The following is a 27514-nucleotide window of genomic DNA, read 5'->3' as shown; positions in this document are numbered from 1 at the left end:
TTTAAAATACTCGTTTGCTGGAGTTTCGTAACTTGTCAAAGCTTCAGTCTGGGTTTTTATGTTTCTCCAGGCAACAGGAAGCAGAATTACCATGACAACCGACTCAAGTGAGGGATGAAGGCCTGTCAGAGCAGCATCGCGTTTCTCTGACATCTTTCCCGAGAGCCGTGTGTGTTTGTGATCCCTGAGTCACGCCGTGAATCCCTAATAACCTGACAGCGCTGGATCTTTACCGTGAAGAGACTCACTGGTGATCAAACTACAGGCCAGATCTGCTGATGTCTTCTCACATCAAACCTCCAAAAGCACATTTATTTGATTAAGACGAGGTAATATGTGCTATTACTCACAATTCATCAGATGCTGAATACTTTTATAAGTACTGCTGAAGATCATTACACTGTCTATAAATGAATTTTGGGGTTGGCTATATGTAAACAAAAACAATTAAGTCTGGTTTGGAATAATTAGGATTTATAATGTCTTTGAATGAAGTCTCTTATGCTCACCAAGGCTGCATTTATTTGATCAAAATAGAATATTATTAAAATCTAAAATAAGCAGTATATTATAATGATTTCTGAAGGATCATGTGACACTGAAGACTGGCATGATGATGCTGAAAATGATATCCTATATAGATTTTACATTAAAAAAAAACATGTACAAAAACTAACACTGAAATAAAATGAATAAAAACGATATAATCACTGAAAAAAAATCACTAAAACCTTAAAATGAAAAATAAAGTCATTATATATTATGTTTACATATATTATAAATACATTTATATAATATACATTTATATAATTATAATATTATTAGAAAATATTTAACATTTAAATTCATTATTTTATATAACAATAATATTTAATTTTATATTCATATATAATTATAAGAATATAAAAATTAAATACACACATTTATTTATTTATTTAAGTTTCAAATATTCTTGGGGGTCATTAGAGATTCATATAAGTGGGGTCAGAGAATTTAGTAGTTTATTTAACCCTGCTAAAGTATGTATGTGTTCTTTACGCAGAATTACAATTGTAGCAATATTTTCTGCCAAAATGAAAGGAGAATGGCAGGCCGAAGTCTAGGCAAATATCCTTAACGCTTAAATACTAATCAAATGTTAAACAAATATATCCAAAATGTCACATGTATGTCCTCCTGCAGCTTCCAGAAGTACTGAGTGTCCTTGAGTAGAAAACTGAGAATCCAAAGCATATTTCTGAATATAGGCTGAAGTACCCCTGCATCAAAACTAAACCAGACAACCTTTTGAATCCGTTCCCATATCATATTATGTATATTAAGTCATTTAATAATAAAAAGGAATAGACCAAAGTAGCATATGTAGACACACATTTACATATTTGGGCTTTAATGCCTTTAAAAGAAACTGAAGAAAGCTTGATATTAACTCGGACTACTTATTTTAATCTGCTAATTTTCTGTTTTATAGGTTTAATCACACATTCTTTCCAAGCAGCCGCCGGAGTTCATGAACCCCATGAATGTATTTCCTGCTGCGATCAAAGCATTGTTGGGAGGTTAAAGTGTCGTAGTTCTCCTGCATTGTTCTAACGGTTTAACTCAAGCGCAGCATGTGTCAGTCTATGTGTATCATGGCAGTTTGGTGAGTATTTTACGTTTTGGCATCAGCGTGTGAATGAAATCTTTCAGTATTCCCCAGCTGCCCTGTGACACAAACAGAGCGCATGTGAGTGTGAAAGAGGCTTACTGTGCAGCACATGACTCTTCCCATAGTCCACCTGCTTCTCATGTCCGTAAAAATACAGCTCCAAAATCTCTATCAAAACTACTACCGCGAATCCAGCCACATGACACCGGGAATCTAATGACAGCACCAATAATTAACAAGTAACAATGAGCTCTTTGCATACCGCTGCTTAGAATTCAATTAAATGCAAGCAAAGAGATCTCATCACATGCAAATGTCAGCGTTACACAAGCCGAATACAGCTGGACTCAGCACTCTGGAGCTGAGCTGATTTACTGCTATTATTTTGGCATGGATAAAAAAAACAACCCGTTCCATTGCCTCGCTCTTTAATCTCCTCCTGGGAGACCAGCGGCTCCAGAGACCGGCGAGGAAACCTGGCAACCCCGTTCACCGTCACACTAAACGCTCACATACTCTTGCTGGGAACGATTAGAATTCTTGTTGACTTCAACATTGTCTTAATGGCGCACAACACTGTCTTAATGCTGGTCATTCAAAGTGCTTCATATGAGCATGAAAAAGAAGAGAAATAAATCATATACACAACTGAAATGAGAAGGGGAAAGGAAAGGGATTTTAGACTCACATTCAAATTTGCTGTGCAAATGGAGATTGGCATTATGGACATTTGAATTAAAAATGTAGTTTGATCATTTTCTAGAAGTACACTTTAAAAAATGTGAGTCATTTTATTAGAAAAAGATTGTAAAATGAAAACTTGTTAACTGATTAACTGTACACGTTACTTTATCATACAGTACATTTTTATATTTAAAAAGGCAATGCATGTCAATTTAGGTTGGATATATTAACATAATACCACAAAAATATTACAGTTTTACAATAGATAATCACGGTGTATTTTGGCTATTCAACAAGTATTTTAAATATAGTGAAAAAGGCAATGCATGTCATTTTAAGTTGGTTGATATATTCATATTATATCATTATAAAATGTACAATTAGGAGATATATAATCACAGTATATAATCACAGACCATTCAGTTGGCTGTTAATATTGTATTATTTAAATATTAAATATACAGTTATAAGCTGTGTAATATGAGGTGTGTAATAACAATGTATTCTGGCTCTTCAACAAGTATTTCAGATAAAACGTAAAATTGATTTAATTGATTAATTAAAACAAGGCAATGCATGTCATTTTAAGCTGGTTAATAGTGTTTTTAAAAAGGCAATGTCATTTCAAATTAGTTGATATATTAATATTACTTCATTTAAAAGTGAAATATACAATTATGGGCCATAAAATATATAATCAAAGTGTATTCTGACTATTCAACAAGTATTTTAGATACGTTAAAATGTATTAAGATGATTAATATATTAATATTTATTTAAATACGAAATATACAATTATGAGTTGTATAATATACACAGTGTATTCTGACCATTTAACAAGGTTCTTAGATAATACGTTGTATTTGAACAGCCAATGCATGTAATTTTAAGTTGGTTGATATATAATATCATTTACATGAAATATTAAATATGAGCTACATAATATATAATCAAAGTGACCATTCAATAAGTGTTTTAGATGCTACAAATTAGTTTTTTAAGAAGCATGTCATTTTAAGTTGGTTTATATATTAATATTGCATCACAGTGTATTCTGACCATTCAACGAGCATTTTTGATACTAAATTCTCACCATATATTGTTTCCTAAAACATGTAACACATTTGTGCATCGACAGTTTAGATATAGTCACATGTATGTGGCATGCACATCGACATGCACAAAAATAATAGAAGCGAAGCAGCAAGAGGCTGTGATGACCGCAGCTCGCAGCCTTTGAGTGATCAGCACAGTGTGGGCACATGGACAGGCCATCTGTCTGCAGACTATCTCACACATGCGTATGCCATGAATTTGGGTGACCAAACTCTTTATAAGAGCACAGATGTACTGCAATAGCTTCAAATGCCAACAGACCTTGATATCCGTGACCTTGGATTGTGATCACGCAATCATAAGATTTTATTAAAGCAGATAAGAAAAGGAGAGACTTTATGGAAAAACACCACCGAGGATCACAATCCTTTGGCTTTGCTGTGATTGGCAGACACGATTAGCTCAGCATAGTTGCCATACAATCAGACTTTGGACATATACGCCCTCTCCACCCCACCCTTACTCTTTCTCTAAGTTGATCCTGAAGTTTTGAGACTAGGTAGATTAGCTATCCCCTCACAAGGCCCCTGACCCTTTCATGTGACCTCACTTTTGTACTATATCTAGACATTTTGCTTTGGCACACAGACTGGAACTTAAAAAAACACATTGGAAAAAAATGTATGGCAGTCATCGAGGGCTTATGATGGAATGATGCTTTGCTGTCCAGTATAGTGACGCGAACAGCAGTCTCCGTCCTGATTAACATCAAAATCGCAAATGAGGAGAAGGGCAATCAATATGAGAGTGGAATCCTGAATGGGCGGGGTTTGGTAACTAAACGCTTGCATATGATTGGTCTGTTTGGACGCGTCTAAATATGCAATTTTATTATTAACTCGACGCTCTTTGATTAAATGAATAATAATGTTTTCAGCACCATTATTCAGATGTAAATTCTTGTCCAGACCGCTGCTGAAACAGCTTGGAAGCACGCAGTTATCACGTGATACCTGTTACTTTTCTCAGCGCTGCTACGCATAGACTAATCACAGTCGTTTGTGATTTACCGAACGAGGATTTTCGAGAAATCCTTTTTTAGAAATTGGTTTAGTTATGTCACGTACTAATATGTGAAAACTAAGTCAGTTTTAAATATACATTAACCGTGACCAAACAAAAACAAAACATTGTGATATTTGAATGAATGAGACTCGATGGTGGATGCAGCTTTCTGTGCCCCCAGCTGGTGTCATATCATACAAACTCATTACCAAGTAACACACAATTGCCGCCCTGTGGCGCGACGCGAGCGACGCGATGCGAATCTAGCGTGTGTTTGTCTCTTTAAAAAACGCTCCTGTTGCATGAGAGCCTGGTGTTTTTCCACTCTCTCCGTTATCACATGCGCTCGCATATAAGACAGAAGTCGGGGGGAGAGGGCATAAAGATTATTTCCCTCGCTTTGTAGCATAACCACAAGAAGACAAAAGAACAAGAAACGGACTTGAGCTATAAATTGCATTGTCAGGTGAGTGACACCTTACAGGTCAGTAGAGGCTGAACTGTATCTTTAAGAGCATCTTTACGTAGCCTACATTTGATTAACGTTTTAAGTACTCGTTTATTTTTGTCTAAGGCGGATATACGGTCATTTTAAAAATTAAAATATATGTTAAATTAAAATTCACTCTGATTTGCATCTTTGAGGAGCGCACCTTTGTGTCCATTTTTTTTAAAATTAACTCATTTGTTTCTGTCAAAGAACGATACATGGTCTCTGCTTTGAATTGGAAAAGACGTTAAACTGTTTTGCCATTCAACAGTTCTAATTAGAATATAATACAAAAACCTTGTTCCTAAAATGTAACGTTTATGTATTGGAAGCTATGTGCCTTAGTTGTTGTGCACAAATGTGCTCACAGGCGTTTGGAAGCTTAGTGTCATTTAATATGAAATGCAGTCAATTTATTTCAGATGCACCGTAATTAAAGATGAATTGTAAGTACTGGTTAACAGTGTTCCGGTCTAATATAGCCAGCGAAAGGCTTGTGGCAGCACCCTCAGGACCAACACAGAGCATCATTCTCATAGCGCATGCTTTAACAGCTCAATAAAAATGTAGGTTAATGTGAATTTATTCTGCTCTGCTCCTGCATGTAAACACTGGCACCGCTGGAGACAGATCTGTCTCAAACATGCCATATGGGTTCATGTAACACCGCACAGACACAATGTAGGCTATTGGGGCACAGCCAACAAATTAACTTCTTCTCTTGTCCATTATTGGTCTAGTGTGGTAAATGCAAAACCCTCGCTGATGGATATGCATTAGCGATGTAATTGGTTCACAAATGAATGAGAGTTTGAGGCGTGTCCGCACGCGCAGCCGTTTATTGTGGCTCGTGCAATGTCTGATTGTCATGCGAACTTGCAATATCCTAAAAACTTGTTTAGGGGGGTTTGTAATTTATTCCGTAGCTGGGGTTTCCAAATTAAACACGCATAAAAATGTAATTTAATCAGGAGCGCGCGCCGGAGAATTAGGACACCCGCGACGCTCGAGCGAGCGGAATATTTTTCAGGTTTTAATTTTGAGAGCAGACAGATTTAGTTTTATAATGCATGACATGAGATGACCTTGCAGAAACAGTGCTTTGCACTTTCTCCTCAATACCACTGAGAAAAGTACTGTGGCAGTGCCATACACTTGATTCCCAGCTATAAAAACTATGTTCGAAGAAACATAGGCTATAGCTATGAAAACGTTATTTATGCATGTTTTTAAACGTTCGAAACGTCCAGCTTGTTAATGTGTTAAGAATGTTACTTCTTGGTTATGTGTACATTAAAAAGAACATTCCGTTGTATAATTTTGAAAATGTTATGAGAACGTTACATTTGAATATTTGATTAATGTTGACATTTTTTTTGAGAAACTGCTATGAAAACACTATTTCTGAACGTTCAAAACATTCAGGAACATTCCATTTTATTATTTTGAAAACATGAAAATGGTATTTTTCGATTTTTTTTTTTTTACATTCTAAATATCCAATTTTTTTAATTAAGAAAGTTTCTTCTTGGTTATGTGAACTTTAGGAGAACGTTCCATTCTATAATTTTGAAAACGTTATAGGAACATTACATTTAAACACTCTCTTAATGATTAAAACACCCATTTTTTTATTTGTCAGAACATTTCCTCTCAACATCACGATAAAGTATATCAAATATGAATAATGTTGTAATAACGTTCCATAAACATTATTTTAAGATTTATTCCGGTTGCTGAAGCCACGCCCACCTAGCTCGACGGTGGTGACGGCAGCGGCAATCCACCTGTCACTCAAGTGGCCACGCCCTTAATTATGCATAATTTTAAGGCTTAATATAATTTAAACGGGTGAGTTATAAAAAAATTCACCCCCCTCAGTTGTCATGAAGGGCAAAATTAGCTATATAGACCAAAATAATTTTTTGAACCAGGCTGTAAACATGTTTTTTTCTGCTGTAAAGTTGGGCATTTTAACATGGGGAGTCTATGGGATTGACTCCCTTTTGCAGCCAGCCTCTAGCGGCCAGTTGACGAATTACAGTTTAAGTCACTTCCTTGTTGGCTTCACGAGAGAGAGCGGGAGGTTGCCGTTCGGTTTCAAGGCACTTCAGGGGACCTTTAAGATTTTCACAAGACTGTGATGACGCGTTTCAATGGTCAACAGCATCATAAATCCTCGAAACTTTTGTATATTTTGAGTTTCTAAAAATGTATGTACATTTATAACACTATACTTTGTATTATTTTTGTAATAAAAACATTTTGTTCATGTTGCGTAAAGAAGAGTGACCGAGCAAATACTAGACATTCTCAAATTGCATTTTCAACTCAACTTTGCATTTTTGTGCTGACAATATAATTTGCAATGAAAACTGTATTAAATGGCAAAAAATGCTAAATGGAAACATTTGAGGGTTTACAGGAGCAATACAACCTGCCGTATCTGTCCAGGCTTCATCAGAAAGCTTATCCTTAGATAAATCCTGATAGGAATAGAAAAGCTGCTGATAAAAATATAGATACAAAAATGGTATCAAACCCCGAAATGTACTGAGAAAAGGGCTCTGGCCAACTAGGACACGTGTAATGGAGTGAGCTGGTTTATCAGCGTCAGTGTGAGTTTCAAACAGGATATCAGACTGGAGAACGGCCTTCTCAGCTTCCTGCTCGGCCTGAATCTCATTTCAAGAGCTCATGTCTTACTCTCAGCTGGAGCACTCTATAAAACGCCATTTAAACCTTTTCTGTATGTATCAGTCACGCTTTACATAGTTGTGTACATGTTAGTTCTTGAGGCTTCGGTGTTATTCAAATGATTCCTAGGAATGCTTTGCATGAGCTTTAAGCAGTCAGCAGCACTGAGATTTGTTTCTAGATCTGTCTTATGTAACAGTACATGCATTGCACAGTCTCAGTGGATGTGATTTCATAGCTCAGATTTTCTGTTTATTTATCTGTTATGAGATCTATTCTATCCTCATGGGTCTTCATGAAGGTTTTCCAGCTCAGTCACACATATAAATAGATATTTACTGTTTGATAAAATGTTTGAATGTTTTTAAAAGAAGTCGGCATGGCTCCATTTATTTGATGAGAAATACAGTAAAAACTGTAATATTGTGAAATCATTTTACAATTTAAAATAACTGTTTTCTATGTTAATATTATATGTTTAAATGTAATTGATTTCTGTGACGCAAAGCTGAATTTTCAGCATCATTACTCCAGTCTTCAGTGTCACATGATCCTTCAGAAATCATTCTGATATCTAAGAAACATTTCTGCTAATTATTAATGTTGTAATATTTTTTTTCAGGATTCTCTGATGAGTATAAAGTTCAAAAAACAGCATTTATGGAATATAATTATTTTATAACATTAAATGGCTGTCACTTCATTAATTGAATGAATCTTTGCTGAATAAAAGTATTCATTTGTTTTGTTCGGTTCGGTAGTGTAAATCATTCTCAACCCCGTCTCCTCTCTGGTTCTCAGTATGGCACAGAAGGAAAAGTTGCAGTGTCTCAAAGATTTCCATAAGGACACGTTGAAGCCGTCTCCCGGTAAGAGTCCCGGCACGCGTCCTGAAGACGAGGCGGAGGGCAAAGCGCCACAGCGGGAGAAATGGGCCAGCAAGCTGGATTTCGTGCTCTCCGTGGCCGGAGGTTTCGTCGGGTTAGGCAACGTTTGGCGTTTCCCGTACCTCTGCTACAAGAATGGCGGAGGTGAGGGTGTTTACATGTTTAATATGTCAACAAAATATGTTTGAGGTAACACTTTTCAGTCTTTGTGTACTGTAAATAGCGGCTAATGTCACACGCAAACATAATCTTGTGACATTAAAGGGATAGTTCACCCAAAAATAAAAATTCTGTCATTATTTACTCACCCTCAAGTTGTTCCAAAACTGTAAGAGTTTCTTTCTTCTGTTGGACACAAAAGAAGATATTTTGAAGAAATTTGTTAACCAAACGGTTGCCGGTAGCCATTGATTTCCATAGTGTGGAAAAGAATACTATGGAAGTCAATGGCTACCGGCAACTGTTAGTTTTGGTTACCAACATTCTTCCTATGTGACCCTGGAGCACAAAAGCAGTCTTAAGTCGCTGGGGTATATTTGTAGCAATAGCCAACAATACATTGTATGAGTCAAAATTATTGATTTTTCTTTTATGCCAAAAATCATTAGGATATTAAATGAAGATCATGTTCCATGAAGATATTTTGTAAATTTCCTATTGTAAATATATTAAAACTTAATTTTTGATTAGTAATATGCAATGCTAAGAACTTCATTTGGACAAATTTAAAAGCGATTTTCTCAATATTTTGATTTTTTTTTGCACCCTCAGATTGCAGATTTTCAAATAGTTGTATCTCGGGCGAATATTGTCCCATCCTAACAAACCATACATCAACGGAAAGGTTATTTATTCAGCTTTCAGCTGATGTATAAATCTTAATTTAAAAAAATTGACCCTTATGACTGGTTTTGTGGTCCAGGGTCACATATGTTCTTAAGGTTTGGAAAAACATGAGGGTGAGTAAATGATGACAAATGTTATTTTTGGGTGAGCTATCGCTTTAAAACCTTTGAGCTCATTGCAGAAATGTTTGTGTGCAAATCTGTTCCTATTTTAAAAAGGCAGAACAGTGTTTATAATACATTTTGACCTTCTGCATGATTTACAAGTTCAAATATTAATATATTGTATTCTGTTATGTGCTAATAAATATATAATACTATACCAGTACTAAATATAATACTATATGTAGTAATATTTATACACTATTGTATTTATTAATATTTAGAATTAGCTTTTATTTTCATATTTTTTAAGATGCCTAAAGAAAAGAAAAGTTTATCTGAAAAAATTTTATTTTAATTTTTAGTAATTTTGTTCTGTGCTTTTAGAATTTTATTTCTATTTAGCTTTTATTTATTTTTTATTTCAGCTTTAGTAATTTTTATACATTTATTTTATTTTAGTTAGTCACCAAGGCAACTTTTAAAAGTTTTTTAAGTTTATGTTTTTCATTTGGAATTTATATTTTATTTCAGCTTTATTCCAATTAACAGAAATGAAATTTACATTTACATTTAGTAATTTAGCAGACGCTTTTATCCAAAGCGACTTACAAATGAGGACAATGTTAGCAATCAAAATCAACAAAAGAGCAATGACATACAAGTGCTATAATACTAATAATACTATATAATACTATTTTTAATAGTTAACAATGAAAAAACAGCTTTCAATAGCATCTGTGACATACTGTTGTATTATTATTATACTATAATATTACCATCATTTTTGCATAATATGCAAAAAATGAGAAGCTTGTATTTTACAATATTTTATTTTGTATTTTTTTTAAGTGCTTTAATAATACAAAAATGTGTATTATTTAAGCAGTACAATAATATAAATGGTACTTTTAGTGGTAGGAGTACTTTCAGAGATGTCCACTGTAATACATGAATGCAAGCATAATTTTTGTTGATTTTGTTGTGTTTCAGGTCATTTCGCTTCCTGTAATGTGGCTTTCTTTGCTGAGTTTGTGTAATGCCTGCCTTATCTTGTGATTGTGTTTCCAGGTGCATTTCTCATCCCCTACTTCATATTTCTGTTTGGCGGAGGTTTGCCCGTCTTCTTTCTGGAGGTGGCACTCGGCCAGTTCACCTCTGAGGGAGGAATCACCTGCTGGGGGAAACTCTGCCCCATTTTCACCGGTGAGACAAACGGACGGATCGAGAGAGAGGACGAGACAGTCTGACTTTGACGATATTTAATGACTCATCGGGCTCAAGCACATTTTAATCAGCATAAATCATATTTCATAATGCTCCCATCCCCCCTACTGGCTACTAGCGGTCCCTTGCGGCAGCGTCGACCAACCGGCACGGCCGTTACTGCGATGCGCTTTGAGTCTGATTGGCTGCTGAAGTGGCTCGTTAAAGCATCTTCTCTCTGACCTGCTTTCAGCATCTGATGCGGTTGCTAGGCAACACTAGAAGACGCTGTGTTCTTTTGAAACGCATCGTCGTTATCTTATCTGTGTGTGAGCGGGATGTGGGTCACTCATACAAAACACACACACACACACACAGACTACATGTGCGTTTAATTCCCGTTGATTTGTTTGCTTTGAGCCGCTCTGTGCTTCAGAGCGCTGTGACTAACACCCCGCTCCGCATTTGGACATGTATTCTGATCTCCATGGCAACAGCAGTGAGAGGTGACTGAGATGCTTGCGATGGGATCTCCTCTCAGCTCAGGAGCCAAAATCTTGGTTGTGTTAGGAGCAGAAACGATTGAAATGATGAGAAACAACAGGACAGGAAGTGTTTTTTTAAAGCAGAGGTTTTCAATCTTTTAGATTCCACAGACTGCCAAATATGATCACCCTCATGCGATATAAAGACCTGATTGATATATATATATATATAGTTTTTACATTTTAATTAAATTTTAATTTTAATCAAATTTATTTATTTAGTTATCTTATTAGTTAGTCTTATTTGTATTAATTATTATTATTTTTAAATTTTTATTTAAATCAAATTTAATTAATTTTTTTATTTTAATCAAATATATTTATTTATTTATTTAGTTAGTTAGTATTACTGTTTAGTTAGTTCAATCGTATTTATTTTAAAAATTTTTACACTGCCTTTTTTTTAATTATTACAATAAATGGTAATTTGAATAAAATATATGAAATTTTGTTTATTAATTTATTTTTAACAGATTTATTTTATTTAAATCAAATCTTGTTTACTTCAATCATTTTAAAATGCATTTATTTGAATAAAATTATTTTATTTATTCTGTTATTTAAATCAAATTGTATTTATTTATTTTAATTAATTAATTTGAATCAAATATTACATTTATTTAATTTAGTTACATTATTTATTTTTAACTTTTACTTTAAATAAAACTGTATATTTTAATTCAATTTATTTATTTAGTTAATCTTACTTGTTAATCTTATTTTTTTTATTTTTACACTGCATTTCTTATTTTTATTTATTTAAATCATATTTAATTTTTTATCCGAGATATTTTCTTTATTTAAATCAAATTTTATTTACTTTAATCATGTTTAAATATATTTATTTATTTATATTTTAATCCAATTATTTTGTTTATTTATTTAGTTATGTATTTAAATCAAATTGTATTTATTTTAATCAAATGTATAATTCTAAGATTTATTTTTAAAATCACATTTATTTTATTTAAATCCAATTTGATTCATTTTAATGTTTTTATATATTTTCATTAATTTATTTAAATCAAATGTCTTAATTTATTATTATTTATTTAAATCAAATCAATTAATGAAAGAATGAATTAATTTAGTTAACCTCATTTTTTATTTTATTTTTTTCATGGACCCCCAGCAATCCTTTGCGGACCCCTGGGAGTCCCCGGGGCCCCATTTTGAAAAGCCCTGTCTTAGGAGATATTTTTATTACTTTAGTTCCTGACCTCTATATACACACTTGCACGGGCATGTCGCTCACGTGGCTGGGTTTTATTTAGCACATACAGCGCAAATGAGTGATATTTCCTACCACCGTGAGCCCATTCTCTCTTGCATACTCAAACGCACGTTTGGCATTCTGTTGTCAGCTGTCACGGCGGCTCCTGGCACCGCGGAGCGAGCTTGTGCCACTTTGTATTAATTATAGCATAAAACTGGCATTCGGCCCTCTGACTGCCCTCAGCCCTAGAAAACTAACACTAAAAATATGATTTCAGACGCCGTGTCAGAGCCAACAGGTGAAGCTTCATTGCTCTGAGAATAGAGTCGCTTCAGCTGTTTGACTCATTAACACATAGCAGGGCCCTCAGAGAAAACAGAGGCTCTCTGTCTCATAAAGTCTCACGTTGTGCTCCGCTCTGCTTAGATGTGGCACATCTCATCAACAGACCGCATAATGTGAGGTATCATTCATATCGCTAACACAAAGACAGGTTACATGCAGTGCAAGCAGTGACGCTTGTCTTCTCATTTCTGAGCTGCTGTAGTGCTGGCAGTCTAATGATGAGCCATTGTTGGTTTGTGTTGGTCTGGTTAGTCCATCGGGACTGTTAGCTCCAGGACAGCACTACAGATTGCTTAGAGAACAACAATGCTGACATTTACAAGAGAGAACATTATATCAATAATGCTTACTGAATGGCTCGAGCATGAAATTGATCAAAATTAAACACTTAAATTAAAATAAATTAAACAATATAGATAAATATATAAACAAACAAATAAATACATACATAAATTTAAAGCAAATAAATGTTAAATTTTCCAGTTTGTGTATTTATTTATTTCTCCTGGCTAATATTAGATACAGTTCCTGAATATATTTAATATTTACATATTTAAATATACTATTTAGACTATAATGTAGTTAATACAAACTACTGTTCAAATGTTTCTTGAGCAGCAAATCAGCGTACTGTATTAGAATGATTTCTGAAGGATCATGTGACACTGAAGACTGGAGTAATGAGGCTGAAAATTCAGCTTTAAATCACAGGAATAAATTACATTTTAAAATATATTCAAATAGAAAGCACTTGTTTTAAATTGTAATAATTTTCAGAATATTTCTGTTTTTACTGTATTTTTGAAGCAGCCTTGTTGAGCAGAAGACACTTTAAAAACATTAAAAAAAAATCTTACCAACCCCAAACTTTTGAACGGCAGTGCAAATAAATTTATATATAGTATAATTTATATATATTTAGATACAAAAAAATTCTATATATATATATACACATTTAGATGTCATTTATGTATAATTATGACCAGTTTAAGTAAGTAATTTCGAGTAAACACTGATGAACTGTGAAAGCAAACAGTGCTTTCCTATTGACTTGTGTTGTGTATGTGCATCAGGAATCGGCTACGCTTCGATCGTGATCGTGTCTCTGCTGAACATCTACTACATCGTGATCCTGGCGTGGGGTCTGTACTACCTGCTGCAGTGTTTCCAGCACGAGCTGCCCTGGGCCCGCTGCAGACACAGCTGGAACACGGCGAACTGCGTGGAGGACACCGTCCGCAAGAACAAAAGCCTCTGGCTCTCCGCCAACGTCACCAGCCTCACCAACCTCACCTCGCCGGTCACCGAATTCTGGGAGTGAGTATCGAGCGCCGTCCTGAGGCTGTGTGTACGGGACGGACGCTCTGCGCCTCTTCTCATCACTCTCATGTCACCTGTAGGAGGAACGTCCTCAGCATCTCTTCGGGGATCGACGAGGTCGGCGGTCTGAAGTGGGAGCTGGCGCTGTGCCTGCTGGCTGTCTGGATCATCTGCTTCTTCTGCATCTGGAAAGGAGTCAAATCCACTGGCAAGGTGAGTGAGAGGACGAGAACAGTCCACCACAACGTCACAAAGCAGGCCATTACACTTTTGGAGATGCCTAAGTTTGTTCCCCCACATTTTGAGAAATGGTCATTATGTTTTAAGACTGAAAATTGTAGCCAACCACATAAAATGACCAAGTAGAAGCCAAATGAGTGTTGCAAGCAATAACCTTTGCCTTTCAATAAATCAGATAATAATCAGAAAGAATTCATATTCATATTCATAAATCAAGATGGCTCCCCCAATTTTCAATAAGTCCTAATTCCTTGGTTCATCTGAAATCTTAGCAAGTGTTTAATTAAAGAAGTAGCAAAGAACCGCAAAATCCGATTCTTTGATTCCTGTTTACTTGGATCACTCAGATTTAACGTTAAATATGTTGAATACTTAGAAACCCAATCTCAAAGCAGTTTTCTTTCCTGTTGTTCCTCTATTGGCCATTGTAACCGGAAGTAAGCATTTTTAAATGTTTTTGAAATAAGACACTTTTTGGCTGACCAAGGCTGCATTTATTTGGTCGAAAAAATACTGTAAAAACAGAAATATTGTCAAATATTATTACAATTCAAAATAACTGTTTTCTATTTGAATATACCGTAATATAAAATGTCATTTATTCCTCTGATGCAAAGCTGAATTTTCAGCATCATTACTCCAGTCTTCAGTGTCACATGATCCTTCAGAAATCATTCTAATATGCTGATTTGCTGCTCAAGAAACATTTCTTCTTATTATTAATCTTGAAAACAGTTATGCTGCTTAATATTTTTGTTTCAAAGATTGAATAAAAAGTTCAAAGGAACAGCATTTGAAATATGAATCTTTACTGCTTGCTGAACAAAAGTATACATTTCTTTTTAAGAAAAAAAAAAACTCCACAAAAACGGTTTTACAGGGTCTTTAACAAACCTTTAAAAGGTTTTCTAATTAAAAATCCAACCACATCATGTGAAAAAACACATAAGACATCCCAAGATAACCAAGGCTTTACACCAGGGGTGCCCAAACTCGGTCCTGGAGGGCCGGTGTCCTGCAGAGTTTAGCTCCAACCCTAATTAAACACACCTGAACCAGCTAATCAAGCTCTTACTAGTCATACTAGAAACTTCCAGGTGTGTTGAGGCAAGTTGGAGCTAAACTCTGCAGGACACCGGCCCTCCAGGACCGAGTCTCTAGAATGTTAATCGAAATGTCTCTAGATTAAGTTTTTTTGTTTTTTTTTTCAGTCTAGAAACTGTGTAGGATTATAATCACACACGCACTGAGCCTCTTTCATGAAACACGAGCAGAACCGATTTCTGTGTAAATCATTTGTAAAACCATTCAATTCAATGCAGCGCTTTGCGGGAAAAAAACAAAATGATTTTATGAGCGAATTACACAGAAATCCATTCTGCTCGTGTTTCGTGAATAAGACCCAATTAGTGTGCACTTTCACAAGCCTTCCTTTCAGAGTTTGTACGTAGCTCTCTGCGGGTTTCATTTGTGCCTTACGTAGGTGTATAATTATTTTATATTCATTATGGAAATCCACCAACCCTCTGGCCTCCTCTCGGTCTGTCTGTAGGTGGTCTATTTCACAGCGACGTTTCCTTTCCTCATGCTGATTGTGCTGCTGGTTCGCGGTGTGACTCTGCCTGGTGCCGCCGAGGGCATCAAGTTTTACCTTTACCCCAATCTGACCCGCCTAAAAGACCCTGAGGTACTGAAGCGCACAGACAGAAATCTTTGTGCAGTGTTGTTTTTCATTTGAAGGAAATGTAATGTAGCAAACTGCAATCTCTGTCTCTGTGGGCTGGTGTAGGTGTGGATTGATGCAGGCACTCAGATCTTTTTCTCATATGCTATTTGTCTTGGTGCGATGACATCACTGGGAAGCTACAACAAGTACAAGTATAACTGTTACAGGTGAGGACTCGTATGTTTTCAATGCATGTTTATAGCTATATGCTGTCTATTTATTCTACAAACATTGTGTGTGTGTTCAGGGACTGCATGCTGCTCGGATGCCTGAACAGCGGTACCAGTTTCGTGTCAGGCTTTGCCATCTTTTCCGTCCTGGGGTTCATGGCACAGGAGCAGGGCGTGGCCATCGCCGATGTGGCCGAGTCAGGTAATGCTCAGGGTCAAAGGTCACCAGCCTGCAGTTCTTGGAATGAGAGGGAGAAAGTTAATTTATGATTGTCATTGATCTTGTGTGCTATATGTTATATGAAGCTCTTTCAACCGGATTTGGGGCACCGTGTCAGTTAGCACAGAAAGTAAATTATTCTCTCAGAAAAAACAACAACAACATGTGCATATCATGTGAAAATCACATTTAATGCATTTCGGTTACCATATGTAAAAAGTCATGAAATTGTTTAAAGTGCACAGACAAGGGTAGTAAGGTATACATATAATTTAGAAATGTGTATTATATATATAAATATATATATATATATATATATTCACTACTAATACATGTGTATATAAATACACAAATAAAAAATTATAAAATTAATCTAAAATATAATTAAATTATATAAATAAAATATATACACACATTTACTATATATATATATATATTCACTACTAATACATGTGTATATAAATACACAAATAAAAAATTATAAAATTAATCTAAAATATAATTAAATTATATAAATAAAATATATACACACATTTACTATATATATATATATATAAATTTACAAATATATATACATTGATATATTTACCTTATAATTTTTTATCTATAATATAAATTTTTTTTTTTTTTTTACAGTATATAATATTATATATATTTATATAAGAAATGTTCTTCCCTTTCTTTGTGAGAGTCTGCTAGTATGTCATGTGATAGGCTTTTCTTTAGCACACGCCTTTCTTTCTGTGTTTGTCAGGTCCTGGTCTGGCCTTCATTGCGTATCCAAAGGCCGTCACAATGATGCCACTGCCGACGGTCTGGGCCATACTTTTCTTCATAATGCTTCTGCTGCTGGGCCTAGACAGTCAGGTTAGATCGACACACGCAAACACACACCTTCACTTCCCGCTGCAATTAAATTAAAGCAATAGTTCAAAACAAAAATTAACATTCTGTCATTTACTCCCACTAAATGACTTTATTTCTTCTGCTGAACACAAAAGAAGATACAAGTACAGTTACCATTTGTCAAATCATTATTTGTTGGTTGCTGCTATAGACCACCATGTGCAAACAGTTGTTATTTAAGTGAATTGTGTGATATGATTGATAATGTATGTGATACTGGAAATGAAATTTACTTGATGAGTGATTTAAACATTAAACAGTCAAACTGAAAAAATATCAAGTGATAAGCCAGCCCTATGCTTTGAATTGAACAAAGTAAATGTACAACAAGAGGAACAAAAATTATTAACTATAAATATAGATAAACCATCAGGAATGGATAACTTAGATGGTCGCCTTGTAAAATTAGCAGCCAGCTGTTTGGCGGAACCAGTTTGCCACATCTTTAATATCAGTATTATTTTTCCTTTAGCTCGGAAAGATGCAAAGGTTATTCCTTTACAGAAAAATGCAGCACTGAGTTTTAATGGTGCTAATAGTCGACCAATAAGTTTACTGCCAGTTCTTAGTAAAGTGTTTGAAACGATAGTCTGTGAACAAATACAATTCTTCTTTAAGGAGAATAATTTGTTCTCTGATTTTCAGCATGCATATCGAGTAGGACATTCAACAGGAACAGCATTAACACAGATGACAGATGATTGTTTACTACAGACTGATGATAATAATTTAGTAGGAGCAGAGCAGTATTGTTAGATTTTAGCTCTGCTTTTGATGTATTGGATCATAAATTACTGCTGGAAAATGTAAATGTTATAAATTTACTTCTCAGACTGTACATTGGTTTAAAAGTTATCGGACTAATAGGAGGCAATGTGTATTTTATAATGGAAGTTATTCGGAAGTGAAAGAGTTGCAATGTGGTGTGCCTCAAGGAAGTTGTTTAGGACCATTGTTATTTTCTATTTTTACCAATGATCTTCCTTTGGTTTTAAAGCGAGCAAGGACAGTTATGTACGCAGATGATACAACATTATATCTACCAGCAACATCAATTGAAAAATTATCTGTTGATTTAGATGAGGAGTTACAATTAGTGGTAAAATGGGTATGGAATAATAAGATGGTTCTAAATTTGACAAAAACCAAAAGTATTGTTTTTGGATCAAATTCTAAACTTAAACTCAATTAAATTTGTCTGTAAAGAGTGTGCCTATTGAACAGGTAGAGGAAATCAGACTTCTTGGCGCATAAGCTAGACAGTAGGCTGAAGTGGTCAAAACACAGAAAATATGGTAATAGTTATGGGAAGTCTATCAGTTATTAAGAGATGTGCAAAATTTTTACCACAGTATTGCATCTCTCAAATTGTGCAAACAATGGTTCTTACTTATTTAGACTACTGTCCAGTGGTGTGGTCGAGTACATCAAGTAAACGCTTGGAAAAATTACAGTTAGTCCAGAACAGAGCTGCACGAATTACTCTGAACTGTAATAGAAGTTAATATTATGAGAATGCACAATATTCTAGTTTGGCTACTTGTGAAGGATAGGACAATTGTTTCTCTGCTTTGTTTTATAAGAAATATTTCAGTGTCGAGAGTTCTAAGTGTACTGTACTGTCAACTTTTGTATAGTACTGTTAGTCATGATTTTAACAAAAGGCATGCATCAAAAGGATATTTTTTTGCTTCCTGTTTCAAAAACTAATGCAAAGCAACGGACTATAATGTATTGAGGAATGAAAATATGTTATGATTTGCCATCGGACATTACAGGTTTTTTAATAACTAAAATGAGGTTTAAAAAAATCGTTAAAGAAATATTTAATGGCACAGTATACAGTAAATTGTTTTGATGTTCTGAATGAATTTTGGGTTTTTATGTTTTGTTGTATTGGGTTTTATTGTTATGGATTAATGTAATTTTGTTTTTTACTTGTTGGACCCCAGGAAGAATAGCCACTACCTTGGTAGTGGCTAATGGGGATTCAAATAAACAAATAAAATAAGTCATTTTTGGGTGAACTTACCACTGAAACATAATTGGAAACTCCATTAAGTCTCCGAGTAATAAAAATGTCCTCTGGGTGGTGTGACATATGAGTGTCCTGGTGTTGGAATGAAAGACTGCAAACATTGAGATGGTTAAGCCAGCAGATCATAACTTTACAGCATAGCGTTGAGTCCTGATGTGAAACATCATCTCTCTGCGGCTGTGCGCTAGCGTCGAGGTATTACGCCGCTATATTTTGGGCTGCCTCCCACAAACACACCCTCACACTCACATATCACGAGATGCTGAAGGTATTCCAGTCTCATACGACTTGCTGAAAAGCCAACGTGCGGTGGATCACATTTCCTTTTGCATATGTTTGTGTGCATGAAATTACACCTACATCACACACACTGAAGGTATTCCAGTCTCATACGACTTGCTGAAAAGCCAACGTGCGGTGGATCACATTTCCTTTTGCGTATGTTTGTGTGTGTATGACATTACACCTACATCACACACACACACAAGCAAAGACACTGAGAGCCACAACAGTGTGGACATAAATAAGGGTGCCATTATTATGAAATTCATTCACTCTGCTGAAGGCAAAGAAAAGATGTCAAAAAAGATTTATTATGCCTTAGACTGTGCTGAAGCACGCATGTTTTGATTTTCCAGAGTTAAGGGTCAAATGTCACCATTGTTTGTTCATTAGGACACTTTATCTCAGATAACTTCCTGAGGCTTGTTCAATTAAAGCAGTGTTTTTTTGTTTAATCATGGATAATCATCATCAAGGTTTTTTTTTTTTTTTATACATAATTTTACATATTAACCTGAAAAAGATCATAATAAGTGTCACTTTTACACTCAATTTAAGCTATACTAAAAGATACAAAAACAAAACAGTTGTTTAAAGGAATAGTTCACCCAAAAATGAAAAGTTGCTGAAAATTGACTCTCCAATAGATCCTGTACAGTGAATGGGTGCCGTCAAAATGAGAGTCCAAACAGCTGATAAAAACATCACAATAATCCACAAGTAATCCACACCAACAACCAACATCTTGTTAAGCCAAAAGCTGCATGTTTGGAAGAAACATATCCATCATAAAAACATTTTTAACTTCAACCATTGCTTCTAGCTAAAAAATACAAGTCCATAATCCATAATAACACTTCCTCCAGTGAAAAAGTTCATCCCGCGTTGTCCGTTCACATCAAAAACCTTGTGAATATGCCGCTAACAATGCAATTCAGTATCCTAAAGTCACTAAAACAGAAAATCACTAACAGTTTCTAAGCATGATAAAATGACAACACGGTCACTTCTAACAGTGACTAGTACTGCAGAGCTCAGGTTTGAGCATGGCTGGGTTTAACATTTTTTGTTTAATGTTCATGCATTTTAAAGTTTGTGCTGTTAGACATATTTTTGTCATTTAATATCAACTAAAATGTTATTTTTGTCGACTAAAATTATATGCCATTTCAGTCAGAGTACTGAACTCACTGAAATGAATGAATGTGACATTTAAAGTATTTTTGTCAAAATTGAAAACTATGATTGAAACTAACAATGCTGTACTGATGGTCACTAGTAGGCATCTGTACTGGTCTGCAGTATCCAGTGTATCACATGACCTCTGCTTCACAAACACTGGTATTGTCCAAATCACATCACTTCTCATTTACATAAAGTTAAATGGTTGCATTGTTCTGTAAATCACTCAGTGTGAACACGTCTTTATAACTGTATTGTCTTTAACCAGGCACAACATGATATAGCAATATATGACAAAAGCTCCCTATTCCATGTTCATTTGTTTTTTCATAGAATATATAGAATAGATTTTTAAATGAGGTTTTATTGTATCCAAACAAACACAACAAGTGACCAGTGACAGGTCATTACAGCTGCTTATATATTTTTTCAGGAAGCATTTTCAATTTCAGTGTCACGCTGGTTTGTACACAGTTTAAGTCCTTACCAGTGTTATGACCTAATACTAAAACAATTCAGGTATTTTCATTAATTGAATTAAAGCTGAAATGAAACAAAATAAAATAAACAGTGGATGAAAAACAATTTTTTTTAGAAATAAATAAAATTACTAAAAATGAAATATAAATACATTTCAGCTAAATAGAAATATTTTTTAAAAAGTACTAAAATTAACAAAAGCACATAAAATTACTCAAATTAAAATGACAACTGAAAATGTAAGAAATAAGTAAACTAACTGAAATAGATAAGCTGAATGGAAACATAAAAAAAACAAACAGTACTAAAAAATGACAAATGCACTAAAACTAAAATGAAAACTGAAAATATAAAAATATGTAAACTAAATGAAATAAGTATGTTTAAGTACTAAAATGACAAAAGCTTAGACATAAATAAAGGCTAAAAAAAGAAAAACAAATAAAAACTAGCAAAGCACTTAAAATGTTACAAATCAAGCGTAGCGTTAGTTCTGGCAGGTCACGTTAGTCAAGCTCTCAGCTGATCCCCATCTACCTATAGGAATACGACACCTATCTAAGCATTCATATATAAGGTCCCTCAGTGTTATCAGCAGTTTTCGCATTGCTCAATAGCTAATTCCCCTCCTCCATCCCCAGCTCCTCCTCTGTCAGTCAGGATTCAGCCTTCTGATTCTCCTTTGAATCAGACTAATTCTAAAATGTGTACATAACATTATTGAAATTTAACAATATCTGCAATACATTCATGTTGGTTCTGTTCCGTTTACCCTGGGGGGGTTATCGCTGCTCTCCCTGCTCTCATCCATGCTAGGCTGCATGGATGTGCAGGGAGTTCTTGCCCAGAACAGAACCATACCGCCAATCCAAACTGTATGCTAATTGTCAATCATCTTTGACGATAGTGGTCCTGACAGAGCTGAAAATATAAAAATAGAAAATATTGGTAAATACTACAATAGCACAGAAATCATTTTCAAGTAACCCTTGTACTTCTTGAATCATGTGTGTTTTCTCCCATCAGTTTGTAGAAGTGGAGGGTCAGATCACCTCTCTGGTGGACCTGTACCCATCCCTCCTAAGGAAGGGATACCGGAGAGAAATCTTCATCGCTGTGATCTGCGTCATCAGTTACCTGCTGGGACTCACCATGGTCACTAAAGTAAGAGAGGGCGAGACAGAGCAGTGTGTTGTATTGATTCGGAGTGTTTGAATGCTGAATGTGTGTCTGTCTCTCTCAGGGTGGCATGTACGTCTTCCAGCTGTTTGACTACTACGCCGCCAGCGGTGTGTGCCTTCTCTGGGTTGCATTCTTTGAATGTGTTGCAGTAGCCTGGGTTTACGGTAAGTACACACTAGTGCTCAACTAGATGGGGTTTCAATATTAGCTTATGATTTTTATTTAATTTCATTTTGCACTTTTTCTTAAATTTTCACTTATTTTTTAGGGAAAAGGCTAATTTAGAATTTTCTACTTTACCTATAAAATCAGGGAATTTCTACTTTATTGACAACAAAAGAAATCAATCATATTTTAATTCATTTTGTATTATATAAATATCTATTTTATAGAAGAGTCGTTCTAGTTTTAAAGAATATTTTATAATAACTAAAGGATGTTACAATAACTTTTTATTTGAATTTATTTTAATTTTTATTTCTTTTTTATTTAACTTTTTCTTAAAAAAATTTCTTAATTATGTAAGAAAAAACGTTCATAACTATAATATATTCCTAATATATATACACTAGTGCTCGACTAAATGGGGTTTCAATAAAAGAGGCAAAAAATGAAATGGTGACCGGTTGCAGGGTTTTGAAAATTCCCTTATATTTCAAAAGTTTGAAATAGTTTGGGGAAAATGCAAATTTTTTTTTAAAGAAATTAATAATTTTATTCAGCAAGGATGCTATAAATTGATCAAAAATGACAATAAAGACATTTATAATATTACAAAAGATTTATTTTTCAAATAAATGGTCTCGGTGGTTGCTAGTCAGAATGAATTCCTAATTTTAAAATATATTAAAACTGATTTTTTTTATTATAATAATATTTCTCAATATTATTGTTTTAACTGTATGTTTGATCAAATAATGCAGTCTTGATGAGTATAAGTGACTTTCAAAAACATAAAAAAAAAATCTTACTGACCCCAATTTTTGGAATGCTGGTCATCATGTTGATACATAAAAGAGCTTATGGCTGTTATGCATCACATACCCAGATACACAAATCATCATTAAAATCACCAAGGTTTCAAGGTATTTGTGGCCTTAAAGAGTCATGTAATAAAACACTGTAAACAATCATAAACACACACTATATGCACAATTATTAAACAGGTGTCTCTTCAAAAATAGATGCTGCGGTCACTTGTATTTACAGCATAAACCCTGAGCTCATCTTATGATCTTTGCATTAAACTCATTAATGTTGCTCAATCAGCAGTCTAACAATGTTTGTTGAGATTAATCTTATATAATCTTATATAATCACATCAGTCCTCTGGGCTTATTTCACATCTCTATTTTTCACCCATGACTGGCCCCACATGAAATCGGCATAATAAAGACCACAGCACAAATCTTGACTGCATGTGTGTGTTTGCAGGGGCTGATAATTTCTACGATGCTATAGAGGACATGATCGGCTACAGACCCAACAGCTGGATGAAATGGAGCTGGATGCTGATCACTCCCGTCCTTTGTGTGGTAAGTGTGAGAAGGAATGCAATTTTTGCTTGAGAAATATGGCCAACAGCAATGGTTTTTGATTCTTCTCATTTTTCCATTTCAGGGTTGTTTTGTCTTTTCATTGGTGAAATACAAGCCGCTCACCTATAACAAGTTTTACGAGTATCCTGATTGGTCCATTGGATTGGGTTGGGCTCTTGCGCTGACTTCTATGATTTGCATCCCGATGATGGTCGTCATCAAAATCATCCAATCAGACGGCTCCCTGATAGAGGTGAGAAAGTCATGAGCTGCATATAAAACACGTCAAACATACACATCTATTGGCGTTTTGATCATATTTTTATTAGAAAATTACAATATATCTGTGACATTAGGATGATTCTCAAGTTAGGGCAAAACCTTTGTGTCTCCTAGGATGATTAAAAAAAAAAAGATATATAAAAGTATATATAATATTTGATATATAAAAGGTATATGTAAAAATGTAATTTATAAAAAAAATAGTAATTCTACATTTAAAGTATATTATAATAGCTTAAGGGTTTTATTTAAATTTTATTTTTTATATCTTTTTCTTAAAACTTTCTGTAAGAAAACAGTTCATTCTGACTTTTGTATTGTTCACGGAGAAACAACCATTCTAATTTTAAAGGATATATTAAGCAATTCTATATTTATATATAATATTTACATTACATTATATATTATATTTTATTAAATATATATTATATTTAACTTTTTTCTTTAATTTTCTCTTAATTTTTTAAGAAAAAAAAAACTAATTCTGAATTTTCTACTTCACCTATATAATAAATGTTTTTAAAAAATAAAATCAGGGAATTTCTGACATCTACTATTTTAATTACGAGTGTATAATAATAAATAGATCATTTCTAGAGTCATTCTAGTTTAAAATGATCTATTATAATAACTTATGGCTTTTTATTTTAATTTACTTTCTTTTTTATTTTAATTTTATTAAACGTTTTATACAATTTTCAAAACTTTTAAGAAAAAATAAATGTAATTCAGATGAAAAACAAAAAGAAAAAAAACAATAAACAGTTAAATCTGTGAATATATTTTCATTAAGTTAGTATTGTAAACATAGATACTGGTTTTCCACACAAACAAATAAATAATTTTTAAAAAAATCATACAAATATTTTTGATTTTAGATTCAATTTGAATGCTGTTCAGTTCTGGGCCATTATCAGCTATTATCTAAAAGTCTGTCACTGCATTTATAAATTTGAAAATGTCCTCAAATCAAATCATGCGTTGTGTTCAGCGGATCAAAGCCGTGGCTGCACCAGTTAAAGGAGGCGCGAGCTCTCGCCCAAAGGAGTACAGCCTGAAGAACAGCGAGCTGCTTCACCCGCTGGACCCCAACGGCATCCACGTCTTCACCAAACACAGCCACACCATCGTAGAAACTACTATGTGAGGCTCTCTAAGAGAGATTCCCGTATTCTCCCGCTCCTGTCCTCTCCTATGGGAGATCCCGTTTTTCCTGTTGTCCCGCTCCCTTCCCCTCCATTCCGTTCTCTCGCTCTGCACTAGTGCGTTTTTATGAAATGATCTTATATCAATATATCTTTTTTGCATTGTAGGATTTGTATTCTGATTGTAATCAATGGTATTAGCATTAATGCTGATATTGTAATAACCTGATGTGAGCTTTAGCCGTCTGGGGCGGTTTGTTTAATCTGTAGTGCACTGTTTCACATTAAACCACGTCCTAACCAGGAACGACACAGGATTTACTGCTCATTGCATTACGATTTCTTTCATATCAATCAGAGTTTTGATCCTAAACAACCACAATGAGACATTTTGCTTTCTATTTTGGTCCTGTCACTCTGAATAGCCCCGCCCACAGTAATATTTTTTAATAGAATTTTTTTATTTATTTGAATAATCTTACTCTCTCTCGCTCTGCACTAGTGCGTTTTTATGAAATGATCTTATATCGATATATCTTTTTTGCCATGTAGGATTTGTATTCTGATTGTAATCAATGGTATTAGCATTAATGCTGATATTGTAATAACCTGATGTGAGCTTTAGCCGTCTGGGGCGGTTTGTTTAATCTGTAGTGCACTGTTTCACATTAAACCACGTCCTAACCAGGAACGACACAGGATTTACTGCTCATTGCATTACGATTTCTTTCATATCAATCAGAGTTTTGATCCTAAACAACCACAATGAGACATTTTGCTTTCTATTTTGGTCCTGTCACTCTGAATAGCCCCACCCACAGTAATATTTTTTAATAGAAATTTTTTTTTTATTTGAATAATCTTAAATGTTCTCTTATTTTAATTTTAATTTTATTTTATTTTTAATATTATTTTTAAGTGAATTCAGACGCGGAAACGGGCTTCCATACTTTTCTACTATTTAAAAAGCCTTAAAATCAGGAAATTTCTACTTTATTTAATAATAGGTAACATTTAATTAATTCAGATTTTAATACATTTGATATGGTGTATATATAGATACCCTTTTTGTACAAAAAAAAAAAAAATTATAGTTTTAGATTAATCTAAAACAAAATTTTAAAATAGGTTTATAATATCATCAAAAATTTCAGTTCTGGGCCATACCAAAAATAAATATTGGCCATCATAATAAATTCTACATCACTGCTTTATTTTGATAATATTCTTGAATACCACTTCACTCACTCAAATAAATGAATGCAATGGCACAACGAAAATCTGATTGGTCCAAAATCCTGCTCTACATAGATTTATCATTGATTATATTCTGATTTAATGGCTTTCCATGTCATTTGACTTTCTGTGAGGACTTTTACTGTCGCACCTGGTTAGGACACAATTCATCAGCAGAGAGAGCGAGTTTTAGCTTCATTTTTAGAAAAAGACTTACTGTAAAACAGCAACGAACTAAATGTGACATAAGCTACATTATGGCGTCCGTCAGTGGTTGTGGCAGTAACTCTTGTTTCGATGAGGTTCTTAAATGTTCTTTGTCTTGAAGAAAAATGAATGTACCTCCGCTTTGAGCGGACGCTGTGCACAGACATGCACAAACACGTAAGACATAAGCAAACCTTAACACTCTGTCCTTTCGTCTCTCCTTGAACCATAGTGATCACTGCCATCACACACACCGAGCCACTGAGTTCCTCTAACACTGCAGGCAGCTGTGTTCACTAATATAAGTATCACTTGATGCACTATTATAAGCGTCATTTACTGTAAGATGATCCGAGAGCTGATGATTATCAACACCACGCAGGGCTGTTTGGCAGCACTTTATTAGCTGTTCATGTACAGCGGGGTCTGAAAGGTCTGAGAATGCTTATATATAACTGTTAAAGTCATAATTTCTGCTTTTTTTCAAGAAAATAAATGTATCAATCATGTGATTCGTTTGGTATTGTATACATTTTTTAAAAGACTACTATATATATATATATATATATAT

The 27514-nt window shown here is 34.3% G+C and overlaps 1 protein-coding gene across 1 annotated transcript; it reads left to right on the top strand.

The window, feature by feature from the left end:
* The first annotated feature begins 4799 nt into the window (after window positions 1–4799).
* On the top strand, window positions 4800–25967 carry LOC107751586 (sodium- and chloride-dependent taurine transporter-like). The gene is made up of 14 exons (XM_016567331.1): window positions 4800–4922; window positions 8445–8674; window positions 10549–10683; window positions 13863–14106; window positions 14190–14322; window positions 15902–16036; window positions 16139–16242; window positions 16323–16447; window positions 17220–17332; window positions 22380–22517; window positions 22597–22699; window positions 23970–24070; window positions 24156–24326; window positions 25347–25967. Exons 2-14 carry the CDS (start codon window positions 8446–8448, stop codon window positions 25500–25502), a joined length of 1887 nt encoding a protein of 628 aa, XP_016422817.1. The 5' UTR covers window positions 4800–4922; window position 8445; the 3' UTR covers window positions 25503–25967.
* The last annotated feature ends 1547 nt before the right edge of the window (window positions 25968–27514 follow it).

Source organism: Sinocyclocheilus rhinocerous, unplaced genomic scaffold, assembly GCF_001515625.1.
Source record: "Sinocyclocheilus rhinocerous isolate Xijiao unplaced genomic scaffold, SAMN03320098_v1.1 scaffold3854, whole genome shotgun sequence".
Taxonomy (NCBI): Eukaryota; Metazoa; Chordata; class Actinopteri; order Cypriniformes; family Cyprinidae; genus Sinocyclocheilus; species Sinocyclocheilus rhinocerous.
The sequence above is the reverse complement of the archived record's forward strand: the minus strand, read 5'-3'. Positions and strand labels throughout refer to the sequence as shown.

Excerpts from the sequence above, each read along its gene's own strand:
- LOC107751586 (XM_016567331.1), top strand. The coding sequence starts at position 8,446 with ATGGCACAGAAGGAAAAGTTGCAGTGTCTCAAAGATTTCCATAAGGAC. Across the intron at positions 16,037-16,138 it reads CCCGCCTAAAAGACCCTGAG|GTGTGGATTGATGCAGGCAC; the intron begins GTACTGAAGCGC and ends GGGCTGGTGTAG. Across the intron at positions 22,518-22,596 it reads GACTCACCATGGTCACTAAA|GGTGGCATGTACGTCTTCCA; the intron begins GTAAGAGAGGGC and ends TGTCTCTCTCAG.